The 22,793-nt window shown below is 44.0% G+C and overlaps 1 protein-coding gene across 1 annotated transcript in view; it reads left to right on the forward strand.

The window, feature by feature from the left end:
- Positions 1–22,582, forward strand: part of LOC126204306 (histone-lysine N-methyltransferase 2D-like) — a 338,750-nt gene extending 316,168 nt beyond the window's left edge. The window contains exons 22-23 of the mRNA XM_049938692.1: positions 1,569–1,745; positions 21,823–22,582. Coding sequence (XP_049794649.1) covers positions 1,569–1,745; positions 21,823–22,176 — 531 coding nt within the window. The 3' untranslated portion in view covers positions 22,177–22,582. The remainder of the gene's footprint in view (positions 1–1,568; positions 1,746–21,822) is intronic.
- Positions 22,583–22,793: the final 211 nt, after the last annotated feature.

The following is a 22,793-nucleotide window of genomic DNA, read 5'->3' on the forward strand; positions in this document are numbered from 1 at the left end:
ACATGACATCATTTCCCAATTGTTACACAATTCAAACTTCACCATTAGTGGACTAATTTGTTGTTTGGTTCAATCTTTATGAAAAGTGACAAAAATAGGTTCATCCTTTCGAGTGTTCATTGAATTGCCATTGTTTTTTTACTTCTTGATAAAGGCTGTTACGATTCTGTGCTACTTATGTGTATCTTACACAATTATTGCAAATAATTAAGGGCATCTGTATGTTTTTGTTTTGGCCTGCAACCACATAGGTTGTGTTGATACTGTCAGCAGTCCTGTTTGCTACCTGTTTGTCTAAATTTTAGCATAACTGCTGTAAACTAAATGATAAATGATTAGGCGTATATAACAATATGAGCTAGGATAGGGCACTGCTCACCACAAAGAGGCGACATTAAGTGGCAATTTCATTAAGAATTAGGCTAAGCTATCAGACACAAACGTCCTTCAGATTTAGAAAAACACACATTCATATGTTCACAACTCACATACTGTCGTGCCAGAGCACTGAAGCCCGATTGAAGTGAGTAGCTATTTTGGTTGGGGCATATAGTGGTCATATAGAAGCAGTATTGTGTGGGCAGGGTGAGAGATAGCAAGGTAGGGGTGGAGCAAGATGTGGTAGTGCTGCCTGTTGGAGTATGCAGGGCTGTGCCAGACAAGACAATGGACTGCTAGCCACACACACTCATTTCTCGGTTTGTCTCTGGGATTATTATTTTCCATTGTACATTCTACTAGTTTCCAGCAAATAATCAATTTGTTGTATATGTTCAGTCATCCTATATAATCCATAATGTTATTAGGTGTTCTTTCTGTCCGATTCATTGCAAGACTCTCTTTATTCCTTAATCAATCTCTCTAATCCTAAACAGTCTTCTTCACTACAGTTCAAAGATACCTTTATTTGATCGTCCATTATGACACTTTTATTGTCTTGCTTCATGTTTACATTTTCTCTGAAATTTTTGAATCGGTCTTCTCAGTTTATCTTTCTTTCTGAACTATGAATTTTTTATTGCTTTCTTATACCCTTTGTCTGTGTATATAAGTATGATACTTAACGTTTTCTCCTTAGGGTGGAAGAGGTTTAGGTTCGATAAGGTTAGGAAGGAGGGGGAAGATCACTCAGACCAAAGGATGAAAGGGACCCATCTGTTGGGAGGACATGGGACATGTATTATTAGACGTAATTAGTGTTTCACTTTGTGAAAGCAAATTCTGTCCAGCCATTCTATCTCCATGTAATATCATAGTTTTCTCAAGTTAACTTTTCCTTTTGATAAAATATGCAGTTATGGGTTACTAATTAATATTGTCTAACACATTAGTAAATATTTCTTCTCAGCAGCTCCAGGTGACATTTCAGGTTACATAGTACAGTCAGATATATGTGACCCAAACAATGTGTTCACTATGCAACAATCAAATAGTGTGATATTGTCTCTCTCTCTCTCTCTCTCTCTCTCTCTCTCTCTCTCTCTCTCTCTCTCTCTCTCTCTCTCTCTCTCTTTTCCTTTCTCTCTCACCTCTCCAAATCACCTGACAGTATTTTTCCTTTGTTTCAGAATCCAATAGATGACTACCATTTGCCAATGAAAAAACTAGCAGACTGGTTTCCTGAAGAAGTGGTCAATCACAAGCGCGAAGACATCCAGAAATTGCTTTTAGACCTAATGCAGAAATACAATGTAGACATAGAAAGTCTTAATCTGCCAAAGCTTTCCTTTTCATCATCCAAGCAGGTAAAAACTTGTGTGGTACATTGTAGTTTAAGAGATTGTGCAAAGAAAACAAGCATGTGTTATGATTCAGTTAGTTATTCGAAATATTCATACAATGTGGCTAAGTAATCTGTATTTCTAAGGGACCATCCCAGTTAACAATACCAGTTGCCCGTGGAAGCCGTTACATAGGTTACCTGCATCAAAGGTTTGATTTTCAATATTTTGCGTAGCTATGGACATAGTTTAAAAACTTAAAATTCTTACATTAAAATTTCAACACAATGAAACATTTGTTTCTCTTGAAACATGGTAACTGTTGGCGTGCAAATACCCAGAATTTATTCATTCACTGTGTGAGAACGAGAGCACTTCCTGACTTCCGACAAACTTCACAAATAGTCAGTCTAGTTATATTAATGTGATCACCACCTATATTAGATGTCAGTGTGCAATAACCATTCATATACAGCATGTGGCAGCACTAGCAGTAGAGTATAGTGTGCTGGGGAAGAAAACAGTGCATTCATTGACATAAATGCAGAAACAGAGTGGTTTGTCTGATGTTCAAAAGGGCATGTTCATTGACCTTCTCGCAAGGGTGGAAGCATTTCTGAAATGGATAAGTTAGTAAACTGTTAATGTGCTGCTGTAGTTTAAGGATAATGTTCATGACAAAATTGTGCCATCCAAAACCATTCTGAAGCAACCGTGGTGCACTACAGGCCATAGATGACAGGGTGAATGAGATGTGTGCATGCTAACCGCCCAGTGTCTCCTTATGTTGCTGTGTATGGGTCTCTGCAGCGGGCACCTGGTTTGTGCAAACGTGCTGACTGCTGTTCATCGGCGACGAAGGCTGGATTATGTACGGCAGTACTGCAACTGGGTGTTCACTGACTGGCGACAGGTGGCTGTTTGAGATGTAACGTTTTGTATTCCATTGGACAGATGGCCGTTGGCGTGTACGGCGTGAAACTTCCGAAAGCAAAAGGTCCAACTGGATGAGGGAGTGTTATGGTCTGGGGAATGTTTACATGACGTTGCCTGAGTGATCTCATTATTCTGGTAGACACAATGGATCAACTGAAGTATGCATATATCCTTGGGGATCATGTCCTCCCTACATGCAGTTTGTTCTTCCTCGGCACGATGGCATCTACCGGCACGACAATACAATGTCACACAGCTCAATGTGTATGTACATGGTTTGAAGAGCACGAGGATGAGTTTACTATACTCCCCTGGTCACACAATCTCCCTGGATATAAGCCCAATCGAGAATCTCTGGGACAACCTGGGTGGGGCTGTTCATGTCATGGATCTTCAATCGAGGAACCTAGTGCCAGTGTTGCCAGACCCAAATTTTTTTTTTTTTTTTTTCCCCTGGAAGATGAGGCTTAAAATTTTCAGAAGATACAGGAAAAATCTTTATATATACATTAAATTTTCCACATACATAAAAAAAACCTCTACACATAGTAGGGGAACAAAAATAAAACAGTCTCTTATCAATTTAATTGTAACAGTTGTTAATATTTTATGGTGAACATACTTAAAAATGTGACTTACAATGAACTGCAAACATTTTATTGTAAAAATTGTGTCTACAAAGCATTGGTATTTGTTTTACTATCACGAAATTGTTCAGTCAGAAATTATTAACGGATTACAACAATAGAATCCTTAGCAGTAAAATAATGTAAATTGTAAACTTCTTCAACCAGGAAGGAAACAAAACCAAATAGAATTTCAACAGTCATTGCATACTGGTGTACTACAACTAAAACAGCAAACTTTGGTTTTTCTGTCTTTTGATTTCGTTGCTTCTAACAGCATTTCCCACCTGATTTTCATTTTCCTCATCCTCGTCTAACACTGAATCACTCTCACGTTTGCTTCTATAATTTTGATAAAGATCAGAGTCACCATTGAAGCTGAACTCTCTCTACTTCATCAAACATTGATTGTACCTATTCATCAAGTTCAGGGTCTGATACTTTTCTTTCATTACGAGACGATAACTCTACTCAGTCTAGGATAGAAGAAAATATTTTGTTAAAAAAGCCATGTACTTGGTATGGTATGGCCAGTCCGGCCCCAACTGAAAGAAAAATTGATGTAGTCACAAAATATACAAGAATTAGGATAATAACTTTACTGCAGGAATTGTTATAAAATGGTGTATGTGTAAGAAATATTTCTTTTCAACAAATTAAAATGCTGATTGATGGAAGTTATCTCTAATGTATCATCGAACACTGCCTTTATTGTCCTGTGCTAGTAACCTTCGTAAGAACTACTTTTGCAGCAGTTTAACTGTCAGTATGAACCACCTGTTATTCAAAACATCAGTGATACATGCCAGTTTTGTATGGTTTAGATGCTAAAAATTGTGTGTGTCATGCTGGATATTTGTGCTACACGGCACTACGCTCTCTTGTCGTGGTTAATTCGTGCACTAAGTGGAAAATCTGTATGTACTAAGCACTGTTAAGCAACTTCTTGTGATACAAAAACGAGTAACTGAAAGAAGTTTTTAAAGATACCTGGTGGGAAAGTGTGGCTCTACTGTGAAATGCGCCTTTAGACTCCTCTCTCTGGCCGCATTATGCTGTAGTGTCTTTTAGAGGCTAAAAATTTTACAGTGCATTTCTTTCGTTGTATTCTTACTGCATAAAAAATTTCGGGATGGGTTTCGATAGTTGGATTGGGCCATTCCCTTGTGAGATGTGTAGCGCTACAATGTTACAAACTTAAAACTAAACAAAACACAAAATTCCAGTCCACATGACCCCACCGTACTGTTATGGGTTGATATAACAAACAGCAACATTAAGAGAAAGTTATATTACACTGAAGTGCCAAAGAAACTGGTATATGCATTTGTATTCAAATACAGAGATATGTAAACAGGCAGAATATGGTGCTGCGTTTGGCAAAGGCTATATAAGACAAGTGTTTGGTGCAGTTGTTAGATCGGTTACTGCTGCTACAGTGGCAACTCTCAAAATTTAAGTGAGTTTGAGCATGTGTTACAATTGGTGCACTAGTGATGGGACACAGCATCTCTGAGGTAGTGATGAGGTGTGGATTTTCCTGTACGACCATTTCATGAGTGTACTGTGAATATCAATAATCCAGTTATAAATCAAATCTCTGACTTCGCTGCAGGCGGAAAAAGATCTTGCAAGAACGGGACCAATGACGACTGAAGATAATCGTTCAACGTGACAGAAGGGCAACCTTTTCGGAAATTGCTGCAGATTCAGTGCTGGGCCATCAACAAGTGTCAACGTGCAAAATGTTCAACAAAACATCATTGATATGGGTTTTGGGAGCTGAAAGCCCACTCGTGTGACTTTGATGACTGCACGACATGACGGTTTATGCCTTACCTGGGCCCGTCAACACCGACATTGGTCTGTTGACTGGAAACATGTTACCTGGTCGGACGAGTCTCGTTTCAGATTGTATCAAGGAGACAGACGTGTACGGGTATGGAGACAACCTCATGAATCCATGGACCCTGCATGTCAGCAGGGGACTGTTCAAGCTGGTGGAGGCTCTGTAATGGTGTGGGGTGTGTGCAGTTCGAGTTAGATGGGACCCCTGATACGTTTAAATATAACTCTTGCCAGATGTCACGTACATAAGCATCCTGTCTGATCACCTGCATCCATTCATGTCCATTGTGCATTCCAATGGACAGCAGGACAGTGCAATACCCCACACATCCAGAATTGTTACTGAGTGGCTCCAGGTTTCTGCGGCTCTTCATTATATTTTCACTCACATTCTTCTTCCTCCTCCCCACCATCCTTATAAATGTCATTAGTCATCAGATGTAGAAATTCTGTGCCAATATTAAAGCCGTAACTGGGCATGAATCTTGCATTCTTTATGGAATTTAAAAGTCATGTTATCATTCTAGTGCTTACTCTGTTCTGTACTTTAGTTTTCATTCTCTTTATTGTGAAAATATGCTTTTCACACCAGCCAACAAATGGGGTAAGCACAACAGCGACATCATCATGGCTTATAGCTTAGGGGACATATGTGTCCCATCTCACCCTTTCCTCTTACAGACAGCATTCCAGAATTCAGTCAGATCTGTACTCTTCGATCCTAACTCCATATTTCTCAGTAGTCTCCATTCAGTGTCAATTTCTGGGATGCAATTTTTTATTAAACATGGATACTTTGATGGAAGACAGGGAACAGTCAGAATTCTTTCGTCCCTAATGCAGACCGGGTCAAGTCTTCTAAATGTTTTAGAATATTATCACTGAAAGGAAACCATTTGAATATCTGTTGAGCACTCTCAATCAAAAAATCCAAGCATCTAAATTTAAAGTTCTTCAGTTGGTCACGAGTCAGATCTGTATTTTTACCAGTGTCCAATGAAATCTTCTTTCCTAAATACAGTTCATAAAGAGATTTAATATGAGTGATATTTCAATACAGAATTTCTTTCAAGGGGATTGATCTGAGACAATTTTCCTCATTTAACATTCTAACACCATTTTCAATGTTTCCTCAGTGTCACAATACATGGTGTGGATTTGAGGAGACTTTGACTGCATCATAAATTCTACAGAATTGTATCACTTGCCAGAAGTCTGTCATTAGCCACAGCATCAATAAAAAACAGTTTCTGAGAATCATATTGCACAAGGAGCCTGGATATGACCATATGGAAAGAGAGCCAGCATGTGTGGCTAGGATGAAATAATTTTTGCGGTTTTACTTTTACTATGTTCTGAAAATCTTTCGATTTACCAATATGTTTAGGGCTGCACTGTAAGTAATTGTGAACATCCCTCACTACGTCTTTTATGCTTCTAGGAAGGGTTAAACAAACAAATGATACGCATACCATTCCGTCACGAACAGCTCTGGAATATCTTACTTAAACAAAGTGGATAAGGAATGACAGTCCCCTAAGATAGCATTCACTCCTTCTGCTGTGAAACCAGTCATATTCTCAAGAACTTGACAATCTCCTGATATAATGTATCGGCAGTAGCATCAGTAAGTGGGATCAGTCCCAGAAAGGTCTATTTTCATTTCCTTCACTTGGAACACATACTGCCAAACACAAATCTTTTATGCACTCCTTATCTGTTGATTCATCAACAGTGAGACTAAAATTGCTGTCTTATTATTTGTCTTAAGTGTGTCAATTCACAAAACTTGCCTTGCTTGCAACATTTATGTTTTTAGCTACTTTGTTTTGCCACAAAAAATATGTTTTGCAACTTGTTAATTAGGACACATGGCCTGGTTGAGTTTCAGTAAATGTTCAACCACCCAAAGTGATAAATCATGCTCTGTAACAAAACTAGCAAGGCGAGTTTCACCAGTCGTAACTGTCACGTTATCTTGAGTTTCCACTTTATGACATATCGGTAAATTTAGGTTGCCTTTGCTGGTCACCACAATTACAAGTTTCTTACCACTCACGTGCTTCACTATATCACTTTTTGCAGACGTAGTTTTTAGATCACAATCACTGCCCAGCAGTAGACATTATGAGGACCTTTCTTGCTGCTTCTGAGCCAACCACTACACACTGTTTCTTTTTCCCATTGGGGATTATATTTTGCACCATATTTTACCTTTTTGGGCATTGTCACCACGGACTGAAAATCCGACTTTGAACTCATATCTAATGAAGCACAGCACTCCCATACTTTGCACGAGCTTGTGTGTCACCTGGTAACCGCCGTGAACTGCCCAGGCCCGTAAATGCACTTTGTTGCCCATATGCTCCTTTGTTGGATAGGCCATAACTTCGACTCCATCCACTGCCTTGGACTACAACCGCTGGACAGTGTTTGTTTTTCATGACTTCTCTTGTGTCCAAACAATACAGTAGTAGTCCAGCAGTAGTAATTGTTAACATAATGTTTCCTTGTGATTGAATTGACAAGTATGTGTTATGTAGCTGCCCGCATCTCGTGGTCGTGCGGTAGCGTTCTCGCTTCCCACGCCCGGGTTCCCGGGTTCGATTCCCGGCGGGGTCAGGGATTTTCTCTGCCTCGTGATGGCTGGGTGTTGTGTGCTGTCCTTAGGTTAGTTAGGTTTAAGTAGTTCTAAGTTCTAGGGGACTGATGACCATAGATGTTGAGTCCCATAGTGCTCAGAGCCATTTGTTATGTAGCAGCATTTACTATTGACAAAGGAAGATCAGAAAATTTCGGTATATTTACACAAAATTTTGTATTTTCTAGAATAATTAATGCAGTTGGCCATGACACTGGAGTTGGCATGGCTCCTCATTCCTATCCGTGTCTTCTGGAACCTCATTGACGCTCTTCCTGCACATCATGTAGCAGTCCCTGCTGCAAAAGGTGGTTATTCAGGCTTTGGAGAGATTGTTCCATTAATGAAACTGGACAATGTAATTTCCCCACAAAAAGATGAAAGGAATTACTTACTTCGTTTTCACAGAATCACTTCTCATACCACTAGGTGGAGATGTATTGTGGCATGAAGAAGCTTCACCACTGGAAGAGCTGTCTGCAGTGTGCATTTGCCTTCCTTATGAGGTGCTGTGAGGAAGACGTGGTACTGAACTTTGCCGGGGTAATGTATCACATTGATTCAGTGGCAACCAGAAGAATCAAGAAGTGTGCCAGCCTAGTTATAGTATTGGAGGGACTGTGCTGTACTCACTGGTGCCTGGACTCAACCAACATAAAACTTTTCAGTTTACATCTACAGTTGGCCAACCAGTCAACTCCTGGAAATGGCCATGGATTGGTGGTGTCACATGGCCCACAGCATATATCAGAGAGATAATCTACTGATGCTTCCTGCAACACTCTCCTCAATCTCATGTGCAAGCAATTAGATGAGGATGTGGTTTCAGTTCTTCTGAAAGGACTCAATTTTGAACTTGCTCTTAAATCCACACCCATCACGAACATCATCAGCACAGTGGAGCAGGCAGTTTGCACGACTTTGACCTTAATAAGTAGTTTATGAAACATATGCATTCTTGTGAACAAAGATCAGAAATAGTGTTCTTGCCCACCGACGAAGGCAACACAACAGTGTACGTGTCTCACGAGGAGTACATTGAGAAAAGAGGGTGCCAGGTAGAAGACAGTATGTACCAGGAGACTTTCCTGATCCTACCAAGAGGGTGGAAAGGAAGACCGTGGTGCTTCTCAGAGAACCCGGCTTGCAAGATGAGGTTGTTAAAAAACTACAACAGAGAGCTTCATTTGCACCAAGACTTCATGGACGGCTGCAAGTTCATGACAATCGCGCCCCTCTGTTAGCAACATTGGTGCCCTGACATGGTCACTAGCTAAGTAACTGAAGAATATGCTTAACCCTTATGTCGAAAGGTGTCCACATCAAATTCGCAACTCCATAGATTTTGTAGAATGCCCTAACAACTTTAAAGCTTAAGTATATGGACATCCTTGTGAGCTTTGAGGTGGTCTCCCATTCTACCAGAGTGCCCTTACGAGAATTGTTGGGACTTATTGGCCAAAAATAAGAGATGATTCATCTTCTAGGGATTTCTTGATGTTGACATACTTACTTTCTTTTTGATGGTGGTTACTGTGAGCAGACAGGAGCTGTAGCCATGGGGAGTCCACTTTCACCAGTTTTCACCAAAATGTATACAGAACATTTTGAGGACGAAGCCTTTGAATCAGCCCAGTGGAAGCCTGCCTGTTTTTTCTGGTGTGTAAACTACATCTCCGTCATATGGCCTCATGGAAGAGACAAGTCTAATAACTCCCCCCAGGGGGTCCACAACTCTTTTGTGGACACGTGCGTAGCGAGCACGGGACCCCGAGCTAATGTGGCCCTCCTTCCTTTCCGGGCTGCATACCTTCCCTTTCCGCATCCTTCCCCATCCCCCATCTTCGCCCCCCCCCCCCCCACCTCTGGCTCTTTCCTTCCTTTTCTCCCCCTCTGGGGGAATGGTTTGTGCCTACGTCCGGAGACGGACGCTTGTAAATGTACCACATTCTTCGCCTTCCTTACTTGTAAGTCTTCATCCTTCCTTTGTCCTTCTCTTTTCCTTACCTCTTCTCTCTACCCTTTTCTCCACTGCGGCGTTTGAGACCTCTTCTTTCCTTTCCCTTTCTCTTTCTTCCTCCCTGTGCGTGTCTGAAGGCCGACCCACGCACCTCCATGCGTAGCCGGTGACGGGGTAACGCGTAATTCCCCGCCCCGGGTAGACAGGTAGGACACGTACGTACCCCCTGGTAACGGCCAGGCCCAGGGAGGGGTGATTACCCGAGCTGATACCTTCCGAAAGTGCCGATTGGTCCCTCCGTCCGTTTGTCGGGAGGTGTGACCTGAGGTGTGAACAATCACCTAAGGCGGGAGTGCCCTCAGAGAGGGCCCCCACAAGGGAGGAGCGCGCCATCGGAGACGCCGGTAATCATGGGGGATTCTTCCGCAATGGTTTCCTCACCTTCCACTATGTCTGCTCACAAACGTAAGTTCACTGAGTCTCAACCACAGTCAGTTCTTCCATCGTTGCCACAGTTCCTTGTTGTTTCTCGGTCTGATGAAGGTCACGACTTCTCCACGGTCAACCCTTTCATTATTCAGAAAGGTGTCGACGCAATTGCAGGTCCTGTAAAGTCTTGTTCCAGATTACGGAATGGCACCCTGTTGCTAGAAACACACAGTGCCCTCCAGGCACAAAAATTGCTGCGTACCTCACTACTACACACTTTCCCTGTCCGGGTGGAACCGCACCGTACCTTAAATTCCTCGCGTGGAGTCGTTTATACACGCTCCCTCGATGGACTGTCTGACGAAGAAATTCAGCACTACCTGTCAGACCAGGGCGTAACGGCTGTTCATAGGGTTATGAAAAGGGTTGACACGAAGATCATTCCAACCCGCACTGTGTTTTTGACATTTGACAAAGTGCAACTCCCATCGAAAATCAAAGCCGGCTATGAGATAATTTCCGTTCGTCCTTACGTCCCAAACCCTACGCGTTGCTATCGGTGCCAGCGCTTCAATCACACCAGCCAGTCCTGTTCTAATCCGGCCAAATGTGTTACGTGTGGCAGGGATGCCCATGAGGGTGCTTGTCCACCTCCATCCCCTCGCTGTATCAACTGTATGGGTGACCACGCTGCATCCTCTCGAGATTGCCAAGTTTTTAAGGACGAAAAGCTCATCCAGGAAATAAGAGTGAAGGAAAAGGTGTCGACCTTTGCTGCTCGAAAATTATTCGCCAGTCGACAGCCCACCGTGCCTCAGACAGGCAAATACAGCACTGTCCTTGCTACTCCTCGGCCAACAAAGGAGGCGGCCACGCAAACTTGCGACCTCACCTTTAGTGCCACGGTCGTCAGATCGGCCAGCGCAAAGATCGCCCGTTCAACTTCACCACTTTCGCCTGCCCACTCTATGGCTCACTCTTCGTCGGGTTCTACTAAATCTCGAGCCCAAAAGTCCGACACCAAGTCTTCCAAGAAAGAGCATACTCGTGAAGAGTTTTTACGTACGGCAACTTCACCACCATCGGTTCCTCCTTCCTCTAAACCTCATACTTCCAAGAAGGCTACAAAGAAACCCAGTTCCTCTCCTTCTCCGCCAAGGCGTGTCCCATCCACAGCGCCACCTGGCGGAAATCGCCCTCGGCCGTCTTCTGTGTCGCCGAGGCGCACTGCTGGTGGCCGGTCAACCGGCCGATCGCTGGTGGCAGGAGCTGCTCCTGACCAGCCTATGGATCAGGATCTTCTGCCTTCGGCTGAATGCCATTCCATGCTGTCGGTCGCAAGCTCTGAGCAGTCGTTGAGTTGACAGCACCCTTGGTCACATTCCTCCATTTTCTGTTCACCCTATGTCCATTATCCACTGGAATATCCGCGGCATTCGAGCCAATCGGGATGAATTGTCGATCCTCTTACGATCCTACTCGCCGGTCATCTTCTGTCTTCAGGAAACAAAGCTGCGTCCTAATGACCGCTTTATTCTCCCTCATTTTCAGTCCGTCCGATATGACCTCCCCTCTGGGGAAGGCACTCCAGCACATGGAGGACTCATGATTCTTCTCCATGATACTCTCCATTATCATCCAATCCCCTTAGACAGTTCCTTCCAAGCTGTCGCCGTCCGTCTTTCCCTTTCTGGATACACGTTCTCTCTTTGTACTGTATACATTCCATCGTCCACACCAATGGCACGAGCTGATCTCCTTCATCTTCTTGGTCAGCTTCCACCCCCCTATTTGCTGGTTGGGGACTTCAATGCCCACCACCCGCTTTGGGGATCTCCACATCCTTGTCCACGTGGCTCCCTATTGCTAGACGTCTTCCACCAAGCGGATCTAGTTTGCCTCAACACTGGGATCCCCACGTTTTTGTCTGCCTCCACGACAAATTTCTCTCATTTGGACCTTGCGATCGGTACTGTTCCGCTAGCTCGGCGCTTCGAATGGTTCGCCCTGATGATACACACTCGAGTGACCACTTTCCATGTGTCCTTAGGCTGCAGCCTCAACTGCCATATATGCGCCCGCGACGTTGGAAGTTTGCCCAAGCCGTCTCTAGCGACATTCGATGACCGTCGCTTTCCCAGCGTCGACGATGAGGTCACACATATTACCGACGTTATTCTTACCGCTGCGGAACGTTCAATACCACGCACCTCCGAATTGCCCCGGCGCCCCCCAGTTCCTTGGTGGAACGAGGCATGCCGTGACGCAATCCGTGAGCGGCGACGTGCTCTTCGCATTTTCCGTCACCATCCTACTTTGGCAAACTGTATCCGCTATAAGCAACTCCGTGCGCGATGCCGTCGCGTCATCCGCGATAGCAAGAAGGCAAGCTGGCAATTCTTTATTAGCTCATTTAACACCTTCACTCCCTCCTCGGAAGTTTGGAGTCGGCTTCGACGGTTCTCAGGCGCGCCTAGTTTCTCCCCGGTCTCTGGGCTCACTGTCGCGCATGATACCTTAGTGGACCCTGTCGCAATTTCTAACTCATTGGGTCAGCACTTTGCTGAGATTTCGAGCTCTTCAAATTACCCGCCAGCGTTTCTCCCGAAGAAACGTGCAGCGGAAGTGCGACCTCTTGCTTTCTCCTCTCAAAATCGCGAAAGCTACAATACTGTTTTCTCCATGCGGGAACTCCAACATGCCCTCTCTTCTTCTCGCTCCTCCGCCCCAGGACCGGATGGTATCCATGTCCAAATGTTGCTGCATTTATCAACCCATAGTCTGCGTTACCTCCTTCGCCTTTATAATCGAATTTGGACCGACAGTACCTTTCCCAGACGATGGCGGGAAGCTATCGTCGTTCCCATTCCGAAACCTGGAAAGGACAAACATCTCCCCTCTAGCTATCGCCCCATTTCTCTCACGAGTAGTGTCTGTAAGATTTTGGAGCGTATGGTGAATTACCGTTTAGCTTGGTGGCTGGAATCACGCAGTCTTTTAACACCTGCCCAATGCGGATTCCGAAAGCATCGCTCTGCAGTTGACCATCTTGTTGCTCTCTCCACTTATATCATGAACAATTTTCTCCGGAAACGCCAAACGGTAGCAATATTTTTTGATCTGGAGAGAGCATACGATACCTGTTGGAGGACAGGCATCCTCCGCACACTGTTCTCTTGGGGCTTTCGAGGCCGGCTGCCCCTTTTTCTTCGCGAATTTATGGCAGAGCGAACATTTCGGGTGCGGGTGAACACTACTCTCTCCCGTACTTTCTCTCAAGAAAACGGGGTACCCCAGGGCTCCGTGCTGAGTGTTGTACTGTTTGCCATCGCTATAAATCCAATTATGGATTGTCTCCTTCCTGACGTCTCGGGCTCCCTCTTTGTGGACGATTTTGCGATCTACTACAGCTCTCAACGGACCAGCCTTGTTGAACGACGTCTTCAAGGATGTCTCGATCGCCTCCACTCTTGGAGCCTCGAAACCGGCTTCCGTTTTTCTCCCAGTAAGACCGTTTGTATTAATTTTTGGCGACGTAAGGAGTTTCTTCCGCCCTCCTTACATCTAGGTCCTGTCAACCTTCCGTTTTCAGACGTCACTAAATTCTTGGGTCTTATGTTTGACAGAAAACTGTGCTGGTCCTCCCACGTTTCCTGTCTTTCGGCTCGCTGTCTGCGAACGCTCAACACCCTCCGTGTCCTGAATGGTACCTCCTGGGGAGCGGACCGAGTGGTCCTTCTCCGCCTCTATCGTGCCTTAGTGCGCTCGAAATTGGACTATGGAAGCATAGTCTACTCCTCTGCTCGGCCGTCTATTCTTCGGCGTCTCGACTCTATCCACCACCGTGGATTGCGTTTAGCGTCTGGAGCTTTTTACACTAGCCCTGTGGAAAGCCTTTATGCCGAGACTGCTGAACCTCCGCTGTCCAATCGGCGAGCGGTCCTTCTGAGCCGTTATGCTAGCCATCTGTCTTCCATGCCTGCTAATCCAGCCCATGACCCTTTTTTCGACGCCTCCTTTGATGTAGGGTATGCAGGCCGCTCCTCCTCCCTACTACCCCCGGGAGTCCGCTTCCGTCAACTGCTCCATTCTCTTTCCTTCCGCTTTCCTAAAACCTTCTTGACAACTTGGGGTACAGCACCGCCTTGGCTCCGTCCCCGGATCTGTCTGCTCCGTGATCTTTGTCAATTTCCCAAGGATGGTACACCTTCACTTGTTTATCGTCGGGCATTTGCTGCTCTATGTGCACAAATGATGGACGCCACATTTATTTACACCGACGGCTCGAAAACATCGTTGGGTGTAGGGAGTGCCTATATTGTTGGCGACGCCCCAAATAACTTTCGGCTTCCCGACCAGTGTTCGGTTTATACTGCGGAGCTTTTCGCTGTTCTCCAAGCTGTCCACTACATCCGCCGCCATCAGCGGATACAGTACGTAATCTGCTCAGATTCTCTCAGCTCTCTCCTCAGTCTCCAAGCTCTTTACCCTGTGCACCCTCTGGTCCACCGGATTCAGGACTGTCTGCGCTTGCTCCACCTGGGGGGCGTCTCGGTGGCGTTCCTCTGGCTCCCGGGACACGCTGGTATCTGTGGGAATGAGGCGGCTGATATAGCAGCCAAGGCTGCAGTTTCTCTTCCTCGGCCAGCTATTCAGTCGCTTCCCTTCACCGATCTACGGAGCGGTTTATGTCGCAAAGTTGCTCATTTATGGCATGCGCATTGGTCAACACTTCCCCGCAATAAATTGCGGGAAGTGAAAGCCCTTCCTTGCGCTTGGACCTCTTCCTCCAGAACGCGTCGTCGGGAGGAGGTAATTTTAGCTAGACTCCGGATAGGGCACTGTCTTTTTAGCCATCGACATCTTTTAAGCGGCGATCCTCCCCCACTCTGTCCCCACTGCTCTCAGCTGTGGACGGTACGACACCTTTTAATTGAATGCCCCTATTTTCATCCGTTACGCTCCCGTCTACAGCTATCGCCTGATCTATCGTCGATTTTAGCAGATGACACGCGCTCAGCCGACCGCGTTCTCCAGTTTATTAGTGACAGTGAAATGACGCCAGTCATTTGAAGTTTTATCGGGGACCATCAACCCCTCTCTGTAGTGGAATTTTAAGCCTTGTTTCTGCTTTTAGTGTCCAATTTTTTGAGTTTCGTTCCCATTTTTGCTGTTTTCAATTTTCAGTTTTTATTCTTTCCTCAGTCACGGACCGGGCGCTAATGACCTTAGCAGTTTTGCGCCCTAAAACCAAAATAATAAAAAAAAAATAAAAAAAAAAGTCTAATAACTTCCTCATTCAACTCATTCCATACATCAGAACACCGGTCTTACAATGGTGATTAAGTGGTTGGAGTAACATGCCTTGCTGCGTGTTCCGGCGAAAAGAAGAGCGGATGGCACATTGGGCTAAAGTGCACACTAGAAAAATGAGTTGAGCCCCATATATTTTCAGGTACACAAATACACACACCAGGGGCCATGGCAAGACTGTTGATTATTGAGAGCAGTTGCCAGGGTAGGTGCAAATGGGGAATGGACAGGAAAAGTAGGCATGAGGCGGGCTGGGTTGCAGGATAGTGAGAGGGAGGTCTTTCGAAAGAAGACTCAGTGCCTGCACAGCAAAATGAAAGGAGTTCAGGGGAAGGAGCATATAAAGCACACAGAGTGAGAGGGAAGATGAAGGTGGAGTTGGAGGGAGACAGGGGGGTGAGAAAGGTATGGGGTGGAAAAGGGCAGGAAGGGAGGAGGAGAAAGAGAGTGAGTGTGACCATGGAGTATTCTGGGGGGGGGGGGGGGGGGGGGGGGCTCTGGGTGATATGGGTAGATGTCATCCCTCATGACGAGAGGTAGTCAAAGCCCTGGCGAAAGATATAGTTGAGCTTTACCAAGGCCAGATTTGCTGATCTATCAGAGGAGTGCTGGTTGTAGGCACGTTAACAGGTTTATTGGTGTCGGAGGAGGAGATGGCACATATCTTTTTATGGATGAGCTGAATAGGATACTGTCTGTAAATAAAGGCTCAGATAAGGTTATCAGTATAATTCAACAACTCCTGCTTTCCATTGCAGATTTGGCTTTTGCGGGTAGTGAGGCTGTAAGGTAGTGTCATTTTGACCTGGAATGGGTGACAGCTGTCAGAATGGAGGTGATGGTTGATATGAACAGATGTATTTATGGAGCCACTTCAGATGTGGAGTTTATGAGGAAATTCACTTGTTCAGTTGAAAGGAGCCAACCAAAGCAAATTTTGGACTAGATATTTGGAAAGAGCAAACATTTTCTTTGCTGCTAATTGAGATATTGAAATTGAAAATGTAATTGGGGTATTAGGTGTTGAGTGGGTAGAAAGCTTTACTCCATATGCCCCATAAATAAGTTGGCATAGGTTGGTACCATGTGAATACACATCGCAGCACCATGGATTTGCTTATATATTCAGCATTTGGAGTAATCTTTTGAAAGACCTGTTTCACACTCTTCTTCACTCCCTCCAGCTACCCTGGCAACTTCTCTCAAAAATGGATAATCAACAGTCAGTCTCCCTGTGGCCACATAAGTGTGTGTTTGGGTGTCTGTGTATGTGAATGTGCTAGAGAAATAGCAAGAGCTTGTAAGATAGTGTGAATCTTTTTCTTGTTGGGCATTTTTATGCATTACACTTCTGTCAGCTGCAGATGAGTGTTTTCCTTTCCTTTATTTTACGTATTATACCATCTGGGAAATTCCAGTGCTGTTAGAGCTTTACTTACATGCGGACAGCTGCTGCCACTCAGCACAGAAGAATGGTGTGCTCAAAACTTTGGTACATAGGGCTTGCATCCTCTTCAACAAAGAGAACTGAACATCTGAGGAGGGTATTCCAGAACTAGTAGTACAAGGAGTAGCAAATGTGGAGAGCCCTACACGGTACATCCAACGTAGAACTGGTGGAAACTGAGAAGCACAACAGCTTTTCTTCTCCATCTTTCCTTAATCCAATCTTGTGCCCTGTCTCTAATCATCTCGTTGTCGGCAGGACGTTAAATACTAATCTCCTCCTCCTCCGCCAGCCACTGTGGCTTTGCGGTTCTAGGCGCTTCAGTCCGGAACCGAGCTGCTGCTGCTGCAGTTGCAGGTTCGAATCCTGCCTCGGGCATGGACGTGTGATGTCCTTAGGTTAGTTAGATTTCAGGAGTTCTAAGTCTAGGAGACTGACCTCAGATGTTAAGTCCCATAGTGCTTAGAGCCATTTGAACCTCCTCCTCCAAGATTGCAACAACCTAACAAGTCTGCGGCTACAGAACATTGCCTATCAGAATAACATGGAATGCATTATGGCCATACTAACTTTCTGGCACAGATGTCTTAACTACTGGGACTGTCATTGAAGAATCAATTGATATTTGAGTAAGGTAAGTGCTGATTAATCATGAGGGCAACTGCATCCCTAACAAGGACTGGGAACTTAAAATTAGTCTGATTAAGAAGGGGAATGTGATACTCAACAACAGACTGACTTCCGGGGTAGCAGAGGAGGTGGGTGGTCGTAAACTGAGAATGGCAGATCAAATGGAGGGAGAGAAATAAAAGCACCACACCAGCCCCCACCACCACCCCCGCAAATGGCAACGTGGTCGCTTGTTGATATATTGTGCGTGTTTGAAACTGATATCCTGGTGTTCACCTGCCAACTATTGTATCATGAAGTACACTGGGAGAAGCTGAAGAATTAAGTTTTGAATGCCGTTAAAGAATGGGTTCTTCTCTAACTTATTTCCTTAAAAAAACATAGGCGTATTCTGTTCGAGGACGGAGAGGAGATGATGATGATGATGATGATGATGATGATGATGATGATGATGATAAAAGAACAAACAGTGGCCTTGCTCTGATAACAATGAAACCAATGAAATGTTGCCACCATCACCAATTGGAAAATTTTAAACCCTCGGGTGATATAAAAACACTACGGTGCAGCTGTGATTTTAAAAGCAGTGTCTGGGTGCCTATTGAAATGTCTATGTAGTTTCTAAGAAGCTTAGATGTGAGATGAAAGGTGCAGATGGAGGAAGATGAACATTGATGATGTACTTTTTCCTGATAAATATTAAAAGTTTAATATAGAAACAACAAGAAGAGGTTGAAGAGGATGGTTCAGCTGCACTGAGTTTTGCTACAGCTGTTTAAAAGCCTTTTTTCTCATTTAGTGTAGATGAGTTAGTGTTAGCCAATATCTACATCCATACAGATTCCACAAGCCACCGTACAGTTTGTGGCAGAGGGTACCCTGTATGTACCACTACAAGTCTAGTCATTTCCTTTCCTGTTCCACTCGCAAATAGAGTGAGGGAAATATTTCCGCCTGGGTGTGTCTGTACGATCCCTAATTTCTTGTATCTTGATATTCCAGGTCTTCATGCAAAATGTATGCTGGCTGCAGTAGAATTGCTCTGCAGTCAGCTTTGAATGTCATTCCACTAAATTTACTCAACAGTGTTCCTCAAAAACAATGTTGAGGTTCTCTAAATTTATTCAACAGTTTTCTGTTCTTCAAAAAGAATGACGCATTCTATCCTAGGATTCACATTTGAGTGCCCAAAACATCTCTGTAATACTTGCATGTTATTCAAACCTACCGGTACAGCGACAACTCTTGTCGATATTTTATACTGGGAGTAAAGAGGGAACTGCAGCTTACAACTTTTATTTATCTACACCATTAGCTGAATAAAACAATTCCTGAATATAAACAATTTGTTCTTAATTTTGGATGCTGCCTTTTGAGATGAGACCCCTGGTAGTGATTTGACATGTGATTTTAAAAAATAAATGCATACTGAGTTAATGGAAAGAGTGTGGTACTAAAATGAATTTTACAAAATAATTTAATTCGATAGACAAAAAAATCTACTCACAAAGTGGCGGCAGAACACACACTCAAAAGAAAGTTATAATTAGGCAAGCTTTCAGAGCCAGTGGCTCCTTTCTCAGACAAAAGGGTTGAAGGTGTAGAAAGAGGGGTGAAGGAAAAGGACTGGAGAAGTCTAGGAAAAGGGGTAGATTTGGGGAAAGTCACCCAGAACTGTGGATCAGGAGAGAGATATACCATACGGAGTGAGGAGGAAAGACTGATTGTTCGAGACTGCATCAGACGAGATTTGAAAACCTGAGAGCTAAAAGGTGGAAGACAGGGTAATATGTAGACAGAGATTACTGCTTAAATACCACGCAAGAGTTAATAAGAGTGAAAAGCTAAATGCATAGTATGAAACAGAGGTGGGAGGGGGTGATGAAAAATAAATGAGAAAGACAATGAAAGATGTAGAAAACTAAAAGAGAGTGAAGCAAAGAGTAGTTACAGTGAAGAAATCCTGAGACGGAAGAAAGTAACGTAAATTGAGGCCAGGTGGGTGGTGTGAACCCAAGGACATATTGTTGTGCTGGTTCACACCTGCGGAGTTCTGAGAAACTGATGTCTGGGGGAAGAGTCCAGATGGCATGTGCAGTGAAACAGGTGCAGAGGTTGCGATTGTCATGTTGTAGAGCATGCTCTGCAACAGGATATTGCATGTTGTCAGTATACACCCTCTGCCTACACCCATTCATCCTAATTGGTAATTTGCTGGTAGTCATGCTGATATAGAAGGCCGAACAGTGTTTACATAACGGCTGGTATATGAAGTGTCGTTTCACAGGTTGCTTTGATAGTATATGTTTTGCCAGTTATCAAAGGGAGAGCGGCCTGTGAAACAACACATCATATACCAACTGTTATGTAAACACGGTTCAGCCTTTTACATTGGCATCGCTACTACCATATTATCAATGAAGATGAATTGTCATAGGCAGAGGGTGAACACTGGTGGAGCATGCTCTACAACATGACAGTTGTGGCCATGGTGCCTGTTACACCATATACGATATCTGGATTCTTCTTCCAGACACCAGTTTCTCGTAACTCCACAGGTGGAAACCCTTCACCTTGTTTTAGTTTCCTACAGCTTTCATTGTCTTACCCGTCTAGTTTTCACTGTCCCCCCTCCCACCTCTGTTACGTACAGTGCACTTAGCTTTTCACTCTTATTAACTCATGCACAATGTTTAAGCAGTAATCTCTGTCTTGCATATTACCCTGCCTGCTACCTTTAAGCTCTCAGGTTTTCAAATCTCATCTGATGCAGTCCCCAACAGTCTGTCTTTCCTTCTCAGTCCGTCCGACCCGCGGTTCTGGGTGACTTTCCCGAAATCTACCCCTTTTCAGTCCCTTTTCTTCATCCCTCTTCCTTCCCCTTTGACCCTTCTCCCTGAAGAGGGAGAGACACTGGCTCCAAAAGCTTGCCTAATTATAACTTTCTTTTGAGTAAGTGTTCTGCAGCTGCTTGGTATGAGCAGATTTTTTTATCAATCCAATTAAATTATTTTGTCAAATATAAAATGTATTTTAGGATTTCCTAGGACCAAATCCTCTGTCAGTGATTAAAAAGTGCCACTCAGTTGACTAATAACCTAGACATTCTGATTATGGGACTTGTAATTAGCGCACTGGAGCTAAACTCTTATTTAAGGAAAAAATATTTGTCCCCAGGGATTCAGAAAAAAAAGCTAGCCTTTTATTTAAAGTCTTCATATAAGCGAAGTGATAAAACAATTGAAACCCTCAGCTGCCGACAGGTGTCGTTGATATACCTCGGTGGGGACAGCTGAAAATGTATGCCCTGACCGTGACTCGAACTCGCGATCACCTGCTTACGTGGCAGATGCTCTATCCATCTGAGCCACCGAGGACACATGTAATGTACGTAATAGACATTTGCCCATCCACTCATTACTCGCGCACACTAAGGTGACGATTCCTGTAAGAGTTCGGGCAACCCAGCCATTTACCTCCGTCTGTGTGAAAGCGCACAGGTTGCCCGAACTCTTACGGGGATCGTCACCTTAGCGTGCGCGAGTAATGGGAAAATATCTATTAGGTAAATTACGTATGTAGATTGTGTACAGTTGGGAATGTGGATCTCACGGGAAGCGTGCAAAGGATAAGTCCCTACAGTTGCGCTATTCATCTGTGTCCTCAGTGGCTCAGATGCATAGAGCATCTGCCATGTAAGCAGGAGATCCCGGGTTAGAGTCCTGGTCAGGGCACACATTTTCAGCTGTCCCCATTGAGGTATATCAACAACACCTGTCAGCAGCTGATGGTTTCAATTGTCTATCATTTATGCTAGAGAAGCTGCACAGTCACCAATGGTACCTGTTCTTTTGAGAACAGTTACTATCTTCGTATAAGCTTTCTTCCTCATCTTTGTTGTCTTACCTTCCACTTTCGGCCAATTTTCTCTCCCACTTATACCTTGTGCTTCCTCTCAGATGACCATGTTGATGATGGGACATTAAACCCTAATCTTCCTTCTTTCCTTTACAGTCTCTCTGGCCCACATTGCTAATGTCTATTGATATAACCATCAAGTCATTAAACTCTGGTTTCACATTCTCTTATCCTGAATTCAGATGGACTGCCTAACTCCACATCATTCACAAAGAAGGAATCCCTGTCAACATTCTTTTGTACTTATTTGTGTTATATTAGAAAATTGTTTAGCACAGAAGCTACTATTGAATAGAGAACTAGCTTAATTGCAATGTTGCCACTACATAATATTGATTCTATTGTTATTGCAGAACAGTGACAGCTGCGACAATCCTAATGAACAAGATAACAGTGCTGATGATGAGAAGGAAGCTGCTGGCTCACCTCAGACACCACCAAAATTGCAGCGACTACAGCAGCATATGGAATCGGAAGCGGAGATAATGGTGGCACGTCCACTTGTAAGTTATGCGGATAGTGATGGTGAAATGGGGCCAGTGGAAACTGAAAAAGAGAGGACAGATCTGGCAAGTGCTAATTTTGTTGATAGTACTGTACCTGTCCCTGTGCTCCACAAAGGAAAGAGAATTGGTACTGAACGACGAGATCCAGTTGATTCATCAACCGTTACAAATCCAGTGAAAAGGATGAGGCCAGCTAGATAGGATCAGTTGGTTGCTTACCTGAGCTCTGTAATCTCTGACCCCCTGCAGTACTCCTTCCTCAGCACCTATCAGAGTGAGCTGGAGTTATGTGCTGCAGTCAATTTGTAACTTATATCTACAATGAAGTTTTGTACATACTAGATATGGTGTACCTATAGATTGTGTACAGCACACTGCTACAATGTTTCAGCTCTCATAAGTTTTTAATTATTATTTGCTCCTGTGAAAATGTTATGTCTTTTAATGTTTTGTATTATAACTATGTCACTGTATCTGTTAAGTATTATGTACACCAGATTACAGAGTGGTGTCATTGAAATGTCATTTTGTGAACTATGTAAACTTCCTTGCTTTTGCAACAAGTTAGTAACATGAGCATGGTAGTTAAAATAAACAAATAACTAAATCCTATGTTGTTCATTTCTCAACATTTCCCCTTCTGTTAATCAAGGGAGACAGTTCTAAAGTTCACAAGAACATCTTCAACAACAGAACGAAAATGGTTTACCCATAAAAATCAGTACTTAAGCAGTACAGGAGGTCTCTCACTGAATAGCGTAAGTGGTGAGTCGTCAACAGGTGCACATAAAAGAATGAAAACTTTGCTAGAATAAACC

This window comes from Schistocerca nitens, chromosome 9 (genome assembly GCF_023898315.1).
Source record: "Schistocerca nitens isolate TAMUIC-IGC-003100 chromosome 9, iqSchNite1.1, whole genome shotgun sequence".
Taxonomy (NCBI): Eukaryota; Metazoa; Arthropoda; class Insecta; order Orthoptera; family Acrididae; genus Schistocerca; species Schistocerca nitens.